This window comes from Callithrix jacchus, chromosome 7 (assembly GCF_049354715.1).
Source record: "Callithrix jacchus isolate 240 chromosome 7, calJac240_pri, whole genome shotgun sequence".
Taxonomy (NCBI): Eukaryota; Metazoa; Chordata; class Mammalia; order Primates; family Cebidae; genus Callithrix; species Callithrix jacchus.
The window spans coordinates 10339759-10358917 of NC_133508.1; the positions used below are offsets into that span (position 1 = coordinate 10339759).

The following is a 19159-nucleotide window of genomic DNA, read 5'->3' on the forward strand; positions in this document are numbered from 1 at the left end:
TGATCCTCCTTGGCCTCCCAAAGTGCTGGGATTATAGGTGTGAGCCACTGCCCTGGCCAACTTTTTATTGCATTTTCTCAGAACTCTAGGCAATCGGATTCTGTGGAGTTGGATTCTGCATAGACAAGGCTGGAATCAGTTACACACAATGTGTGCTGTCACCTGGCACCGAGACAGAGCAGTGGATTATCAAAGAACAGGAAGGAGCCACGTTTGCCATCGGTAAACAAACCTCAGGATTACCTGGCGGCAGCTTCAGAGAGTGGCACGGCTTTGAACAAGGAAAGTTACAATTACAGAATTGAGAGTTGAAGACACTAGGTCACCTCCATGGTGACTTCTCATGCATCTGTGTGTAGCTGGGTCCAGGGTGGCAACTACCCCGCACTCAGGACAGAACTGGGCTGGGCAGATCTATAGAAAGGGACCCAGAGCCATCAAAGGACCAGGGGCAAGCTTAGGCCTGGACTTGTGGCCTCCATCCCCCACTCTGTGCATGCAGTGGGCTGTGCCAGACCAGGACGAGGTGGATGAGAGGGAACCCTGAAGCCCGGCTGCTTCCAATGAGCAGCGTTCTCTACCCACTACGCGAATGTTCACGAACCTGCTGACAGCTGCTTTGCCTCATTCCAGGCTGCTGTTAAACAATATGCTTCCGGTCATATTTTGTATTGCACTGCAATGACCTAACAACCACTTCAAGAAAGAAAAACTACACTTGGGGAGGCTGAGGCGGGTGGATGACCTGAGGTCAGGGGTTTGAGACCAGCTTGGCCAATACGGCGAAACCCTGTCTCTACTAAAAATTAAAAAATAAATAAATAAATAAATAATTGGATGTGGTGGTGCATGCCTGTGATCCCAGCTACTGGGGAGGCTGAGGCAGGAGAATCGCTTGAACCCAGGAGGCAGAGGTTGCAGTGAGGTGAGATCGTGCCACTGTACTCCAGCCTGGGCAATGGAGAGAGACTCTGTGTCAAAACAAAAACGTACACACTCAACAGGGCTCTCAGAAACGCTTTCCTAAGTAGCGTCAAAGGTGATACTGAATAACCTATCAGCAGAGATTTATCATCTAAATAAAGTCCTGTGACAACTTCAGTTTTCAGGGAACTCAGTGGGCTGGAGGGATGCTGTGTGTGGGCTGAAAGGCGGGCGCTGGTGTCCAGGGCTGGTGGGGACTTGCTCTGCCCCACGGCTGAGTGGCTGTTTGATTCTTCATCTGTAAGTGGGATGATCTCAAAACATGGCTTAGATGGCTGTCGTGAGGATTCCATAAAAGTATCTAGGTAAAAGGTCGAAGACTGCCTGGCATATGGTAAGGTTAAACTGATAGCAGTCTTTTTTTTTTTTGAGATGGAGTTTCGCTCTTATTGCTCAGGCTGGAGTGCCATGGTGCAGTCTCGGCTCACTGCAACACCTACCTCCTGGGTTCAAGCAATTCTCCTACCTCAGCCTCCTGAGTACCTGGGATTACAGGTGCCTGCCACCATGCCTGGCTAATTTTTGTATTTTTAGTAGAGATGGGTTTTCTCCATGTTGGTCAGGCTGGTCTTGAACTGCTGACCTCAGGTGATCTGCCTGCCTCGGCCTCCCGAAGTGCTGGAATTGCAGGCATGAGCCATCATGCCTAGTCATTAATAGCATTCTTATGATCATCACTGTTGTTTTTTTGAGATCATAAAAAGTCCTGAGATGGTAACCTGTAAGATCTGTGACAACAGGTGCCTCTGCCACAGGGAAGGGGAAATGTGTCTGTTTCAAAGCTCTGAAACAGGGCGAAACCTGCAGGACGCGAGAGCAGGTGTCCACTCACCGTTCTTGGCCAGCTCCTCCAGCAGCCCACTCCACTCCTTCCGGAAGAGGTTGGCCCCGGTGAGGCTCCCGTCCCCGCCAATCACACACAGGTTGGTGATGCCACGCTGCACCAGGTTGCAGGCGGCCTTCAGGCGGCCATCCCTTGTGCGGAAGGCCTGGCACCGCGCACTGCCGATGATCGTCCCGCCCTGGGAAAGACACCAGCTTCTTTATCTCCTCTGGGCAGGACGGAAAGCCAGGCAGGTCTCACACAGGCTGACTGTAGGCACGGGGTGCTGGAGTTTATGTTTCCTCATTTGCATCTTCTGAGTCAGTAACTAGCTATGAAAGACCGGCATTTTCCTCTTTTGAGTCCCAGACCAGAATTTCATGGAGAAAGACAGGCACGTCACACCTGGGAGGAGCCAGGGAAAGTGCAGAGCCAGATGCACAGCAGCCATCAGTTAAATATATGGAGCAGGAACCAGGCTGCGGTGCCACAGCAGCCATCAGTTAAATATGTGGAGCAGGAACCAGGCTGCAGTGTCACAGCAGCCATCAGTTAAATACATGGAGCAGGAACCAGCCTGCGGCATCACAGCAGTTGCCCTAGCACTGGCCAACAGGTGTACGTGAAGCAAAAGACAAGCTCACTGGCCACCAGAGGCTGCCAGCCGCGATAAGAGAAGCAGCATGACCTGCGGCCCGGCTGGGCTCTCCCTTGAGTCACCTCTTACAGCAAGCACAAATAAAATCAGCAGGAACCTGGGGCCAAGGGGATTTTGTTTTGTACCATATACCCACTGCCCCTTTTAAAGAGCTAAGTCTTCAGGGACTTAAATTCTGTCATCCAAACTTCCTGGGGACACAGATCATGATTTGTCACACTTGGTTTTCCAAAAACTAAGAATGGTTGATAGAATCAAGAAATGTAGGATTCCTTGAAATGAAATCATGACTGCACCAATATCTGTCCTGGATCCCTAAGCTCACACTGACTCCCTCACGCGAGCTGCTCACAAGCGCAGCAGGCGCTGTCTCCGCGACTGCTGTAGGCAAAGCACTTACTGACCTCGGTCTGCAGGCAGCTCCCAGGAGCCCCCGGCATGGATGTGACAATGTGTGTTTCAGTGTACCCATGGTACCTGCGCACAGCTCATTTTCACACATGGAGACTTATTAATATTCCAAATCCCAGAAAAGTTCATGTCTTTACACGGAACCTACCACCATTGAATTTATCAAAGCATCATGAAAAGGTTACAAAAACTGAAATTCACTCAACACAATCCTGTGTCACTAGTACCAAGTGTGACTGAGACCACTTCTGACATGCCCCCAAGGCAGCTGAGGGTGGGGGTGCAGAGCAGGGCAGGGGTGCTCTCTGGACTCCTTCAGGGCAAAGAGCTGGGGGCAGCACAAGAGCCAGCACAACGGGAGGTAGAGTCAACAACCCAGAAAGTCCCACCAAAGAGACCATGGGACGCAACTTGGGAAGGAAACTGGGATGACTGGCTGCAGAGGAGCAGCTGTGTTCCCATTGTCTCTCCCTGTCTCCCTCTCCCTCTCTTCCACACACACGTACACACAGACACACCACACACACACAAGGAAAGTGCATATACACATACCCCACAGATGCAGACTCACTAGCCACAAACTTGCAGCCAACACATACGCACGGGTGCACCACACATACACATACACCCTAAGACTCACACACCTACAGACACACACCACACAAACTCACACACCACATACACCAAACACAGAAACACACACTCTTCAACCCCACGTTTACATCTTATCTTCCTGTGTCAGTCACAACAGCACAATGGAAATGCTCTCCTGTCTGAATTCAGCCCACACTGTCCCGATGTTTTGCAAATGTTGCTCCACCTAACTTCCGTGGTTGTCAGAAGTCCCCCCATGTCTCTTCCGATGTGACCAGAGCCTGGGACCAGCACGAAGGTGTGAGCCCCACCAGTGTCTTCAGTGGGGAGGCACTGATCTAGATTATTTTTGTTTTTTCATTGAGACAGAGTCTTGCACTGTCACCCAGGCTGGAGTGCAGTGGCACAATCTCAGCTCACTGCAACCTCCACCTCCCAGGTTCAAGTGATTCTCCTGCCTCAGCCTCCTGAGCAGCTGAGATTATAGGCACGTGTCACCATGCCCAGCTAATTTTTGTATTTTTAGTAGAGATGGGGTTTCATCATGTTGGTCAGGCTGGTCTCAAACTCCTGACCTTGTGATCTGCCTGCCTCAGCCTCCTGAAGTGCTGGGATTACAGGCTTAACCCACCACACCACCCAGCCTGATTTGGATTATTTCCATTAAAAAGTACTCAAAGTGAGCCAAAGATTAACATACATTTCTACAGACCAAACCACAAGTAAAGAGCTTCTCACAAAGTCTGTTCTCTCCACATAATGTCTATTTCTTGAGTGTTCAGAGCTCAAGTGTTCTGCAAATATACTAGACATAGAAGAGTCTCTAACTCAGAGGAACCCAGGGACAGCCGCCAGGTACCCACCACTTGCAGGATGCTGGAGACGCTCTCCCAGTCGGCCTCCACGATGTTCGAGCCTCCATCCACCATGCCCTGGTAGCCCTAGGGAAGATAGGAGAATCTTTTAAAAATGAGATGAACGTCACTAAACGTGAAGCGATCCTTAAACTACATAAAACGGGAAAAATGACAGTGAACGTCAGTGCCTGAGCACTGCTGGTCAGAGACAGGGCAGTTCCTGCACTGGAGAGAGGCAGTGAACTGTGGGAAAGCCCTCACATGGAGTCTCTAGTAACGGGAACGTCTGCCTAGACCCAGCCAAGCAGGGCGAGGAGTCGTCAAGCAGTTGTCCTATGCCCAAGGTTTCCTGAGAGGTTGAAAGTTGCCAGGTTCGCCCCAAGTGATTATTTTACCTCAGCACAAACCCACGGGCACACAGCGATATCAACCATGGGACATACATGGAGTGTTCTGTCAGGGGCTCCACCTGCCAAGGCAACCTGGGCCACTTTTGATGTACGTTAAATATTGTTGAACAGCACAGCTGAATAATCATTGCCTGACTTACTCTCCATGAGTGATTGCACTGCATTAGGGAATCAGATATCAACATGTGAGGACACAGTGCGAGAAGAAGCCCATGAACAATTAATTACCCCTTTCTTCTTTTCTTTTGAGACAGAGTTTCACTCTTGTTGCCCAGGCTGTGCAGTGGCACAATCTCAGCTCCCTGCAAACTCCGTCTCCCAGGTTCAAGCAATTCTCCTGCCTCAGCCTCCTGAATAGCTGGGATTACAGGCGTGCACCACCACGCCTGGCTAATTTTGTATTTTTAGTAGAAATGGGGTTTCTCCATGTTGGCCAGGCTGGTCTCAAACTCCTGACTTCAGGTGATCCACCCGCTTTGGCCTCTCCAAGTGCCGGGATGACAGGCGTGAGCCGCCGTGCCCAGCCGGATAATGACCTTTCACTTCTAAAGGCATCCCCATCTTTTCCCCCATAGAATATAGAAGACGAGGAAATGCAGCAGTGCCCACCTCACCTTCATCTACGGAACTCTCTTTCCGCAGCATTTAACCTTACAAAGGAATAGCTATTCAGCATTTAGAAAAGTTCGTAATAGGTTATTGGTATATTCATAACCCCTCCTTAGTGAAGGTCAAGAGGACAGAAAAAAAGAAAGGTTTTTAAAAATGAAATGACCCATACATTATGGAGCTGTGTATATAATCAATAGTGCAGGCACACTGATGGCCAATTTGTACACTTATAAATGTAAATTTCCATCAAAATTATTATATATCCATGTGTGTTTTATTTTTTTGAGACAGAGTCTTGATCTGTTGTCCTGGCTAGAGTGCAACAGCGAGACCTCAGCTCACTACAACCTACATCCTCCAGGTTCAATTGATTCTCCTGCCTCAGCCTCCAGAGTAGCTGGGATTACAGGCATGCACCACCACAACTGGCTATTTTTCATTTTGTATTTTTAGTAGAGACAGGATTTCACCATGTCGGCTGGGCTTGTTTCTAACTCCTGACCTCAAGTGATCTGCCCACCTCGGCCTCCCAAAGGGCTGGGATTACAGGCGTGAGGCACCGCACCTGGCTCTACGTACGTTTATAATCTAGTCATATATGTAACAAACAAGATAGGAAGAAACAGTCTGGAATGCAACAGTCATGCACCGCCTTTTCTGAAATGAACAGAGCAGTTCATTTCAGTGCTGGCAGCCCCATCGGCACCTCCTGAGGACGCCCAGGCCCCAGCCACTCACTCACAGCTGGTATGGGGCTGCCTATCACCAGTCCCCCTACCTCCATGGCAAAGCAGTGGAACATCTTCCAAACACACCCCAGGCCCACTCTAGGGATCAATTATTATTACTATTATTTATTATTATCTCCCCTCACTCTGAAAACAGATTTCCCATGAAGTGCAGGTGAGCGCAGTGTAGCTGTCCCCCGGACGGCAAGGGTTAAGCATGTGTGAGGTTGGATGCAGGCCTCCCCTGTGCACAGGGCGCCCTGGGAGGCACCCTTTATGTTCTGTCCTGCTACGCGTGCTCTGTCCACACAAAGACACCCCAGACACAGGCAGCCCTGGGCAAAGCCGAGTGACTCCTAGAGGCCATAGTCCTTAGAATACTAGAATACAGTAGGTAGGTAGGTGGGTGGGCAGCTATGTAAATAAAGGGATAACCTAGGCTGGACGCAGTGGCTCACACCTGTAATCCCAGCACTTCGGGAGGCCCAGGTAGTGGATCACCTGAGGTCACGAGTTTGAGACCAGCCCGACCAACATGGAGAAAACCCATCTCTACTAAAAATACAAAATTACCTGGGCATGGTGGTGCATGCCTATAATCATGGCTACTTGGGAGGCTGAGGCAGGAGAACCGCTTGAACCCAGGAGGTGGAGGTTGTGGTGAACCGAGATCATGCTATTGCACTCCAGCCTGGACAACAGGAGTGAAACTCCATCTCCAAAAAAAAGAGAGATAATCCAGCCTTGGGGTTACATTTTTAGTGATCTCTACCACTGCAAACTCCCAGGTTTCTACTAAGAATTATGCTTCATTCTGAGTGCACAACAGAGCGCTCCATTCTTCAGTTCTGGGAGCAACACTGAACAAACGGCCATCTGTGGCGACCCTGACTTTCCAGCTTCACTTTGGTGAAGCTTGTAGGGCAAGGAAGCAGGCGCGTGGCCTGGGCCAGAGTCGGAGCCTGCAGCACCGTGCCGAAATGAACCCTTCTTAGGTGGGTGACGTCCCATCTTCCAAGTTCACATCTGAGGAGGAGAGAAAAGATGACCCATACTGAGGCCTGACCCTCGGCAGAAACCAGGAGCTCCCTGGGCGGATCAGGATGTAGAGCAGCCGTAACCCCGGGCTCTGACAAGGCTGAAAACAGAGAGCTACGAGATTCCCACACCCGGAGCCGCTGCGCTCCTTTCTGTGCAGGCAATAAAAGAGATAGAGGGGAAGGGGCCCGTCCCACCACCGCCCTGCTGAAGAGGACATGCCAAGGGTCAACCCTGCACCCCAAACAGCGTGAGCTTTCAGACTGTTTCTGGAGCACGTGCTATCCTGGATCAAGTCACCCCCACCTGGCATTTTACTACTTAATATGCCATAGTGGGAACCACACAATTTCCTTTCCCTGCATGATTTCACAGAATTTAAATACGGGTTTCCTCAAACCTCTTAACGAATCCCTTGCTTCTAGAGTAATAAGAAAACTGCTCTGCAAAACATAACATTCTGAAAAGTAAAATGTTCTCTTAAAATAATTTCATTATTTTGTGTTGCATAGATGCATATGGCAAAGAAAGCAAGTAAAAAATAAAAAGGGAGGACTTTCTGAGTGCCGCCTCCAAAGCTCTCTCTAGTGCGCGCATGAGCTAAGTTGCTAGGAAATGACTCATTCTTTAATTTGCAAAGTCACGGTGCCCACGGAACATCTGAAAAATAACTACCAACTCCAGTTCTAAGCTGTCTTTCACTAACAAGGAATATATTACTAAATTAGGAAGAATGATTTTACCCAAACCTACTACAACGCACAAATTCAGATGAGGTTTCTCTATTGAAGTCTTCTTAGAAGGCTGAATAAATACATATCTTACTACAGCCGAGGCTCAAACATTTCCTCAAACACCCTTTTGAAATTTGCCTTCTAAGCCGGTTTGATGACTCACACAAGAAAAACAGAGCATGAAACCTTTAACACTATGCTGTTTTTTCTTTTGACCCAAGTAACGCTCTCTATCTTGTTGAGCCTGACTCACAAGATGAACCTTAGAGCTCCTTGCTGGCCGCATTAGATCCATTGTTGGGCAGATTTTTTGATATCTAAGAACATGCCACAGGCTCTGAAGTCATTTTAACTCATTAAAAATTGTTTTGAGCAGTGTCAAAATAAGCATAGCCTTCTAAGCATGCTGGAGATAGTTCTATATGCAGAGGTGCTTTTGGCCAGAAGTTTCAGCATTTGTTGAATCCATCGTAAGTGAAGTAAGCTAGTTCACCTACGGGTGGCTTTCTCTGCTGTGACATCTCATATGTATTTTTTTTAAGTTAAAGATGAAGGGAAATTACAGTCTTGGGTTGCAGCAGTCAGCTTTTTCTTTCACAATGCTTGTTCCATGGTCCCATGTCTTCTCAACTGGATGATGTTTTTTCCAATCTGATTTCCTGAATTCTTCACTCAACTAATCTCAAATGCTGAGCATTCCAACGACCAGAAGAAAACAAGCTGCTGGAGATAACAGACTTTAAAAGTGTCTTCCAGACGTGTTATCACCAGCTTCCTGCAGGTGCAGTTTCTGCACATAGAGATTTATTCACGGGCTTTGCTGCATCTGAGTAAATCCTCTTTGTTTCCTACAGAATCAAGCTTTCTCTAGCTTACTCCTTTTCCCTCCCCCACAGAACCTAAAGCTATAGCATTCCTTCATAAATAAAGCATTTCACTTCTAGACTCAGAGCATGCATGCACAGGGGTCAGCTCTGAACAGCTATCCAGGCTCAGACTCAGGAAACACCAGCATTCAGAACTAGCTAAGCATCAAAGAAAGGAGGAAGTTCCCTATGCCAGTGGTTTTCAAAGGCCAGGAATTGTGGCTTTATCCTGTTCCTAGGAAATTCAGAGGTAGAGCTTGAGATTAAACCACCCGAGCCAACACACACCCCAAGCCCTGCCTACCTCCCACCAAGGCTCTAAAGGAATGCTCTCGTCCAGAGAACCTTGCAGTCACCCCCCCGAAAGCATACTTGCCGACTTCAGCCTAAGGATTTGTTCCCGGGAGACTCAGTCAACTCTAAATTCTAAAATAGGTTAGAACACGACTCGGCATCGTGTAGCCCTGCCCCTCCTTTGGAAGACCAACAATACAACGACATGATGTAGTTAGCCCTCTGGCGTCATAGACTTATTTCAGCCAAAGCTAAGAGTGCACAATTCCAGGTAAGTTGTACAATCAACAGCTGCAGTAGGGGCGAGGCCAGGCGCCCTTCCTTCCCTGTAGAGAGGGGGTCCCTGTAGAGAGGTCACTGGCCTGGCAGTGACCTCACAGCAAAGACCTCCCTAAGGATCATTCAGCTGACAACAGTGGTGGGGCGGTGGTGGGGAAGGGAGGTGGCTGGCGCTCTTCTGCAGTTTGAAATGTCGAGTGGAACCAGATCGTCTGAAGCCATGGGCTTTGCATGAATGGGGGTGGGATGGAGGCAGATCATACATGAAGAATTCGCATGGACATGGCTGGCGTATAAACGAGTCATAAAAGATGATGCTTGTGCCCATGGTTACTGTCATCCTGGATGCATCAATCTTGTTGGACAATGTTCCAATGACAGGCAGGGAGTGTGGAGAAGACCCAGGCCACCGGAACCGGCCTTCCAGGAGTCGGCCAGCGTGGTGAGCACGAGCGCTCGAGTGGAAGGCATGGGCTCTGGCAGAGGCCTGGCAGATCAGGTCGGGCGCAGCCACAGGCATGGAACTGCACAGTGCTGCCTTCGAGCATCGTTTACCTTCAGACAGACTTGGAGTGGCTGAGTAGTTTTGACTTCAAGGAACTTAACAGGCAGAAATAGTTATGTGTAAAACATCAAAGAAATGTAACTGAATGGGATGTGGACAACCTCACTTGGTCTTTCAACAATGTGGGGGAGTGGGGAAGGTGGGGGTCACAGTCAGGGATGGGAGGTGAGAGAGAGATTAAAAAAAATCTAACATGGCCCTAAAAGTCAGCACTGATGCGGTCACCTGTTCTTTGACTTCCTAAGTAGTTTCCATGGCCACCCTCGTGTCCACAGATCCCAGGAGCAGGAGCTCAGTCGTCTGTGGCCACCCTCGTCCACAGATCCCAGGAGCAGGAGCTCAGTCGTCTGTGGCCACCCTCGTCCACAGATCCCAGGAGCAGGAGCTCAGTCGTCTGTGGCCACCCTCGTCCACAGATCCCAGGAGCAGGAGCTCAGTCGTCTGTGGCCACCCTCGTCCACAGATCCCAGGAGCAGGAGCTCAGTCGTCTGTGGCCACCCTCGTCCACAGATCCCAGGAGCAGGAGCTCAGTTGTCTGTGGCCACCCTCGTCCACAGATCCTAAGAGCAGGAGCTCAGGCTTCTGTGGCCACCCTTGACACAGATCCCAGGAGCAGGAGCTTGGCCTTCCGTGGTCTTCCCCATCCACAGATCCCAGGAGCAGGAGCTCAGACTTCTGTGGCTACCCCCATCCACAGATCCCAAAAGCTCAGGCATCCTCCAGATGGACAGTGGTCCCCTACACCTCCTTCCTCAGACAGGGGAGCACTAGTACTTTTGAGGAAAAGGTGTTTATTTTGGGTCACTAGTGTGAGATTTCTCACTTTAAAGATTATAAAAGCAGGAGGTTAATTTTATCAAAAAATGTATATATTTCTAATGCAAATGAAGGGTTTCTATCAGGAAGGGAAAGGTTTTTTCCATATTTTTAAAATGTTATTTTTTTGACATATATTATTTTACATATTTGTGGCATGCATGTGAGTATTTGTTGCAGGCACAGAACCTGTAATGACCAAATTAGGGTACTGGGGTGTCCATCACCCTGGATATTTGTAACTTCTATGTGTTCTGAACATTTCCAGTCCTCTCTCCCAGCTGCTCTGAAATATATTAATACAATATGCTGTCACTAACACAACCAGCCTATTTATCCATCCACACTGGAACCTACTCCTTCTAACTAAGCTTATGTTCGTACCCATCCACCTCTGCAGCCCCTTCCCAGACTCTGGTATCCGTCATATGACTCTCTACCTCCACGAAACCAACTAAGGAAGAGAAACAATGCTAACTGATTCATTGATAAGTTCACGGTCTGTTTATTGGTATAGTAAGTCAAGCTGCAATGCTCAGGCGAAACAAGGGAAGCTAACATCACATGCTGACATTTCAAGCTCTGAAGGGTGGCCAGTCTGGGTGCAGGGACAGGGCTGCTGGCCAGGGGGTGGGGGCGCAGGGAGATGGAGACCCTTGGGCACCTGAGCTGAGCTGCAGTGGAGGGGGGGCGGGTGCAGGCTCTGCAGGAGCACATTTGGGAAGACAAGAGGCTGGATGTGAATGCTGTTCCAATACCCCTCAGCCTTTCAACAGAAAAACACACCACTTATCTGCTCACATTTTGAATGTTTTTTTAGATGGTGTTTCACTCTTATTGCCCAGGCTGGAGTGCAATGACACAATCTCTGCTCACTGCACCCTCTGCCTCCAGGTTCTAGTGATTCTCCTGCCTCAATCTCCCGAGTATGAGATTACTAGTGTGCACCACCACACCTGGCTAATTTTGTATTTTTAGTAGAGACAGGGTTTCACTATGTTGGTCAGGCTGCTCTCAAACTCCTGACCTCAGATGATCCACCCACTTTGCCCTCCCAAAGTGATGGGATTACAGGCATGAGCCACCATGCCCTGTTTTTTTTTTTTTTTTTTCTTTTTTTCTTTTTTTGTTTTTTTTGACAGAGTTTCGCTCTTGTTGCCTAAGCTGGACTGCAATGGCACAATCTTGGCTCACTGCAACCTCAGCCTCCCAGGTTCTAGTGATTCTCCTGCCTCAGCCTCCTAAGTAGCTGGGATTACAGATGCCCATCACCACTCCTGGCTACTTTTTTTTTTGTATTTTTAGTAGAGATAGGGTTTCACCACGTTGGCCAGACAGGCCACGAACTCCAGACCTCAGGTGATCTGCCTGCCTCAGCCTCCCAAAGTGCTGGGATTACAGGCATGAGCCACCATGCCCAGAAGAATGTGTTGTTTTTAATCATGGAAAGAACTATCTAATAAAATGACCAGAATTATTCCTATCCTTTCTTCATAGTGTGGAAGAGACAAAGAGGGCTCTGATAATGTTTATGAACAACTGTCCAGAATAGAACCAAACTAAAAAAAAAAAATTAAGATGAAAGACTTTTTTCTGTCTTTTTTGAGACAGTTTCGCTCTGTCACCTGGGCTGGAGTACAACGGTGCAGTCTCGGCTCACTGCAACCTCTGCCTTCCGGGTTCAAGCCTCAGGCTTCAAAGGATTACAGGCATGTGCCACCATGCCCAACTAACTTTTGTGTTTTTAGTAGAGAAGGGGTTTCATCACATTGGTCAGGCTGGCCTCTAACTCCTGACCTCAAGTGATCTGCCCGCCTCAGCCTCCCAAAGTGCTGGGATTAAGGCGTGAGCAATTGTGCTTGGCAAGAATCTTAAGTGAGTCATATTGGAAGAGCTATAAGAAGATGAACAGTGTTTCAAATCTGCAGAATCATCTTCAACAGGATATTAAATCCATAAATGAAACCAAACGCAAGGAGCCAACTGTTTCTGCAGCCGCAGTGGCAGCCCTGGGTGACCAACTGACACTCTCCAGTCTGGTTTGGACCCACCAAAGCCACGGCAGTTTACCCTGGGCACAGCCTTTGGGTCAAAGCATCTGATATATTTGCTATCATCATCTCCAAGAAGCTAAAGCCATTTGTAGGCTTCTAAGGAAAAACCTTAGCTTAAGAGGAAAAACAAAACAAAACAAAACAAAAACAACAATTGGTTCACCAGGTAGAAGTGAATGGGTTAATTGGCAAATCCTTCCCAAGTCTCCCTGGAATGGAGCCCAAGGCTTGGCATGTCCCACACGTAGCTTGGCCCAGGTTTATAGGAGCGCAAGCAGCGGCCAGACAGCAGAGCTCCGTCAATCAAGTCCAGTCTTTCAGCAGATATGCCACTGTTTTCAGATGAACACATTCTTTACACATGAACTACTAAAGGGAAAAACAAAACCCTTTAAGTAATTAATAGTAACCTGTTTAATTGCTTTGGTCCATTGGCAACCTAGAGAATGCTAGATAAACTTAGAAACTGGATTATAGGTGAAAAAATGCTGGATAAATTACTGACACAGGCTTAAAAATAAAACATATCCAGTCATGGTGGCTCATGCCTGTAATCCCAGCACTTTGGGAGGCTGAGGTGGGCGGATAACCTGAGGTCAGGAGTTTGAGACCAGCCTAGCCAACATGGTGAAATCCCGTCTCTACTAAAAATATAATCCCAGCTACTTGGGAGGCTGAGGCAGGAGAACAGCTTGAACCCAGGAGGCGGAGGTGGCAATGAGCCAAGATCGTGCTGTTGCACTCCAGCCTGGGTGACAAAGCGAGACTTCATCTCAAAATTAATAAAATAAAACGTAACATCCTCTCAATTTCAGCCCAAATAGGTCTAGAACAGTGGTCCCCCAAAGTGATTTTCCCTTCAGAGGACATTCGTCCATGTCGGAAACATAAGGACATCTTTGACTGTCGTTACTATGGGGTGGGTGGAGGCGGGAGTGCTGCTCAGGATCCTACGGTGCAAAGGACCCCCACCAAGAATTACCCAGCCCCAGATGCCATAGCCCTGAGACTCAGAGAGAAGCCCAGCGTGTGGGCATAACCTGGACAGCAGGCGGGGGAGGGGGCTGGGCCTCTTCAGTGCAGAGCCATCTGTGAACAGATGTGTTCAGGTGAGGGCCCTGTTTCCCCACCTGGCCACACACCCACGGAGTCAAAGGCATGTGCATCTCATGGCTGACAAGCTATCATACTGGTGCTTTCTACCAGAGAGACAAGAGTAAACACAATTTCTACCACACAGATGAGAACGCAGAAATGAGAGGCTGATTTATGCATCCACAGTCACTGGAGGACTTCCTAAAGGCCCACGATTGCTCACCCAAAACCCAGGACTGAGGCGTGCCAGGATTCAGAAGGCTTGCGATTTTAACAAGCAGGTTTTATAGCTGAAAAGCATTCCATTGCGTATAAACACCATATTTTATCTACTCATCCACTGGTGGTCACAATTGATTCACCATCTCAGTATACAATGGAATATTATTCAGCCAATAAAAAAGAATGAAATCCTGTCATTGTTAGCAGCATGGATGGACCAGGCAGAAATTAGGTGAAATAAGCCAGGCACAGAAAGACAAATACTGCATGTTCTTACTCACATGTTAAAGCTTAAATAAAAAATGGATCTCGGCTGGGTGTGGTGGCTCACATGTGTAATCCCAGTACTATGGGAGGCCGAGGTGGGCAGATCACAAGGTCAGGATATTGAGACCATTCTGGCCAATATAGTAAAATGCTGTCTCTATTAAAAATACAAAAATTAGCTGGTATGGTGGTGCACATCTGTAATCCCAGCTACTTGGGAGGCTGAGGCAGGAGAATCACTTGAACCCGGGAGGTGGAGACTGCAGTGAGCTGAGATCCCACCATTGCATTCTAGCCTGGTGACAGAGTGAAACATTGTTCCCCCCAGTCCCCCCACCAAAAAAATTGATCTCATAGAGATAGAGAATAGAATAATGGTTACCAGAGGCTGGTAAAAGTAGTAGGGAACAGAGGCGTAAAGAGGGCTGGTTAATGGGTAAAAAATAGTTTAAATTCAGGGATGAGTAACACTATGGGATGACAATATGTATAATAATGTATGTTATAAACATCCATAATGTACAACATTGTATATATGTATAATGAATGTATAATACATATATGATACATGTTTTACATAGTGTATATATAATAATGTTTCAGAATAACTAAAAGAGTAAAATTGGAGTGTTCCTAACAAAGAAACGGTTGTTCCTGAGGTGATGAATATGCAAATCTCCCTGATTTGATCACAGCGCATCACACGCTCGTATGAAAATATGAGATGCACGAACTCCCCACGAGCCAGTGGCCCCACTGCTGGATACATACCCTGAGAAAGGAAACCGGCACAATGAGATCTCTGCACTCCCACGTTCACTCCTGATCACAGCCCCCCAGTGTGGAATCAGCCTCAGTGCCAGTCAGGATGAATGGACAAAGAAAATGTGGTGTGCGCACGTAACAGAACACCCTTTACCCATAAAGGAGAAAACCCCGTCATTTGCGGCAACGGGGACAAAAGTGCCATAATGTGAAACGAAGTAAGCCAGCCATATGGGTGCAGTGGCTCATGCTTGTAATCCCAGCACTTTGGGAGGCTCAGGCAGGTGAAATCACTGGAGGTGAGGAGTTCAAGACCAGCCTGGCTAACATGATGAAATCTTGTCTCTATTAAAAATATAAAAATTATCCAGCCATGGTGATGGGTACCTGTAATCACAGCTACTCAGGAGGCTGAGGCAGGAGAGTCACTTGAACCCAGGAGGCAGAGGTTACAGTGAGCCAAGATCATGCCACTGCACTCCAGCCTGTAGCCAAAACTCTGTATCCAAAAAAGAAAGAAAGAAAGAAAAGAAACAGAAAAAAGAAAAAAAAAAAGATAAAAGAGAAGCATTGCCTGATTTCACTCACACGGTGTTGATCTCACAGAGAGGAGAACTGCAGTTATCAGTGGAATGGGAGGGGTGGGGAAAGGAAAGGATACAAGGGAAGAAAACAATATAAATGTATATGTTACTGAACTCGATGCCCACAAATGGTAAAGATGGTAAATGATATATGCATATTTCACTTCAATAAAAAATAAAAATCACAGGTACCCCATAAACAGGTACAACTCTTATGTATCCTAATAACTAAAAATAAAAAATGTTTTAAAAAGCAGTGTGTACATTACTGCACCTGTACCCTGAGCCCTGGGGGGCCTGCCCCGCATCAAACCCACCCCTGGAGAGAGCTGAGAGCCGTCATCCAAACTGGGCCAGGCAATGCGCTCCAGGTCAGTCGGGGATTTGCTGCCCAGTTAGGAAAGTGCTCACAGATTTTAGGGCGTTTTCTGTCTTATAATTAAAGATACAGGATTTTTACTTCGTAACGGCAAAATGATGAGACCCTAAATGGATTCCACATTTATTACTACAACTGGGTGAAGAACCTACCGCTCATACAAAGTCCTGGCAGTCTGCAGCTCCATGAGAGTTTGTGTTCCCAAGGCGCCCAGAGGTAGGCTGCTGCCTGGGCTACCCCAGAGGGAGGTGAACAGCAGGACCCGTTCACTAGGATTTCCCGCCTTCTGGGCCCGGTGGGGAGGGCATCAGAAAGGCAATTTGGGTTCAAATGTGCTGACCCCAGGCAGCTCCTATCTCCCTCAGTAAGATCATTCTTTGTGCCAAAATTCACCAATACTCCATTCAGCTTTGCTCCTGACACCTCTGAAGGTGCCACTTACTATAAAACAGTTCTCATAAAAATGAGAATTGTCCCAAACACCACTTGCACACAAGGATTCATTCTGGCCACATCTCAGCAAAGGAATTACAGAAATGCCTTGAATTTCCCTAAAGGAAATGAGATCTCAGTCAGGACCCTCCTTCCTCACCCAGAGCAGGGGCAGGAAGAGGCACCGTCCCCGCAGACCTCGTCTAGACGGCACCTGCGGCCATGGATCACATGGATGGGCCTGAGAGCTCCAGCCCTTCCAGATGAGACAGAGAGGACATATGGGGTTTACCTCAAAAGAAACCCCAGCACTCTGGAATGGAGTGTGCTGTGGACAGGGGTGGAGAACTGAACTGTGGGAGGAGGAGGAGGACGGAGCTGTGGTAGGAGGTGGAGGACTGAGCTGTGGATGGGAGAGGAGGACTGTGCTGTGGATGGAGGTGGAGGACTGCGCTGTGGATGGAGGAGGGGGACTGTGCTGTGGATGGAGGTGGAGGACTGAGCTGTGCATGGGAGAGGAAAACTGCTGTGGATGGATGGAGGTGGAGGACTGTGCTGTGGATGGAGGTGGAGGACTGTGCTGTGGATGGGGAAGGAGGACTGTGCTGTGGATGGGGAAGGAGGGCTGTGCTGTGGATGGAGGAGGACTGTGCTGTGGATGGAGGAGGACTGTGCTGTGGATGGAGGAGGAGGACTGTGCTGTGGATGGGGAAGGAGGACTGTGCTGTGGATGGAGGAGGAGGACTGTGCTGTGGATGGGGAAGGAGGACTGTGCTGTGGATGGAGGTGGAGGACTGTGCTGTGGATGGAGGTGGAGGACTGTGCTGTGGATGGGGAAGGAGGACTGTGCTGTGGATGGGGAAGGAGGGCTGTGCTGTGGATGGAGGTGGAGGACTGTGCTGTGGATGGAGGTGGAGGACTGTGCTGTGGATGGAGGAGGAGGACTGTGCTGTGGATGGGGAAGGAGGACTGTGCTGTGGATGGGGAAGGAGGACTGTGCTGTGGATGGGGAAGGAGGACTGTGCTGTGGATGGGGAAGGAGGGCTGTGCTGTGGATGGAGGTGGAGGACTGTGCTGTGGATGGAGGTGGAGGACTGTGCTGTGGATGGGGAAGGAGGGCTGTGCTGTGGATGGGGAAGGAGGACTGTGCTGTGGATGGGGAAGGAGGACTGTGCTGTGGATGGGGAAGGAGGACTGTGCTGTGGATGGGGAAGGAGGACTGTGCTGTGGATGGAGGAGGAGGACTGTGCTGTGGATGGAGGAGGAGGACTGTGCTGTGGATGGGGAAGGAGGACTGTGCTGTGGATGGAGGTGGAGGACTGTGCTGTGGATGGAGGTGGAGGACTGTGCTGTGGATGGGGAAGGAGGACTGTGCTGTGGATGGGGAAGGAGGACTGTGCTGTGGATGGAGGAGGACTGTGCTGTGGATGGAGGAGGACTGTGCTGTGGATGGAGGAGGAGGACTGTGCTGTGGATGGAGGAGGAGGACTGTGCTGTGGATGGGGAAGGAGGACTGTGCTGTGGATGGAGGTGGAGGACTGTGCTGTGGATGGAGGAGGAGGACTGTGCTGTGGATGGAGGAGGAGGACTGTGCTGTGGATGGGGAAGGAGGACTGTGCTGTGGATGGGGAAGGAGGACTGTGCTGTGGATGGAGGAGGAGGACTGTGCTGTGGATGGGGAAGGAGGGCTGTGCTGTGGATGGGGAAGGAGGACTGTGCTGTGGATGGGGAAGGAGGACTGTGCTGTGGATGGGGAAGGAGGACTGTGCTGTGGATGGGGAAGGAGGACTGTGCTGTGGATGGAGGAGGACTGTGCTGTGGATGGAGGAGGACTGTGCTGTGGATGGAGGAGGAGGACTGTGCTGTGGATGGAGGAGGAGGACTGTGCTGTGGATGGGGAAGGAGGACTGTGCTGTGGATGGAGGTGGAGGACTGTGCTGTGGATGGAGGAGGAGGACTGTGCTGTGGATGGAGGAGGAGGACTGTGCTGTGGATGGGGAAGGAGGACTGTGCTGTGGATGGGGAAGGAGGACTGTGCTGTGGATGGAGGAGGAGGACTGTGCTGTGGATGGGGAAGGAGGGCTGTGCTGTGGATGGGGAAGGAGGACTGTGCTGTGGATGGGGAAGGAGGACTGTGCTGTGGATGGGGAAGGAGGACTGTGCTGTGGATGGGGAAGGAGGACTGTGCTGTGGATGGAGGAGGACTGTGCTGTGGATGGAGGAGGACTGTGCTGTGGATGGAGGAGGAGGACTGTGCTGTGGATGGAGGTGGAGGACTGTGCTGTGGATGGAGGTGGAGGACTGTGCTGTGGATGGAGGAGGAGGACTGTGCTGTGGATGGGGAAGGAGGACTGTGCTGTGGATGGGGAAGGAGGACTGTGCTGTGGATGGAGGTGGAGGACTGTGCTGTGGATGGGGAAGGAGGGCTGTGCTGTGGATGGGGAAGGAGGACTGTGCTGTGGATGGAGGAGGAGGACTGTGCTGTGGATGGGGAAGGAGGGCTGTGCTGTGGATGGGGAAGGAGGACTGTGCTGTGGATGGAGGTGGAGGACTGTGCTGTGGATGGGGAAGGAGGACTGTGCTGTGGATGGAGGAGGAGGACTGTGCTGTGGATGGGGAAGGAGGACTGTACTGTGGATGGGGGTGGAGGACTGTGCTGTGGATGGGGAAGGAGGACTGTGCTGTGGATGGA

At 49.5% G+C, this 19159-nt stretch overlaps 1 protein-coding gene across 4 annotated transcripts in view; it reads right to left on the bottom strand.

Annotated features, from left to right (window-relative positions):
- Window positions 1-19159, bottom strand: part of PFKP (phosphofructokinase, platelet) — a 70382-nt gene that overhangs the window by 31616 nt on the left and 19607 nt on the right. For all 4 annotated transcript variants that reach the window (XM_035306762.3, XM_002806941.6, XM_035306761.3 and 1 more), the window contains exons 3-4: window positions 4334-4411; window positions 1817-2006 (exon numbers count right to left, since the gene is read on the bottom strand). In XM_035306762.3, the coding sequence (XP_035162653.1) occupies window positions 1817-2006; window positions 4334-4411 (268 nt within the window). The remainder of the gene's footprint in view (window positions 1-1816; window positions 2007-4333; window positions 4412-19159) is intronic.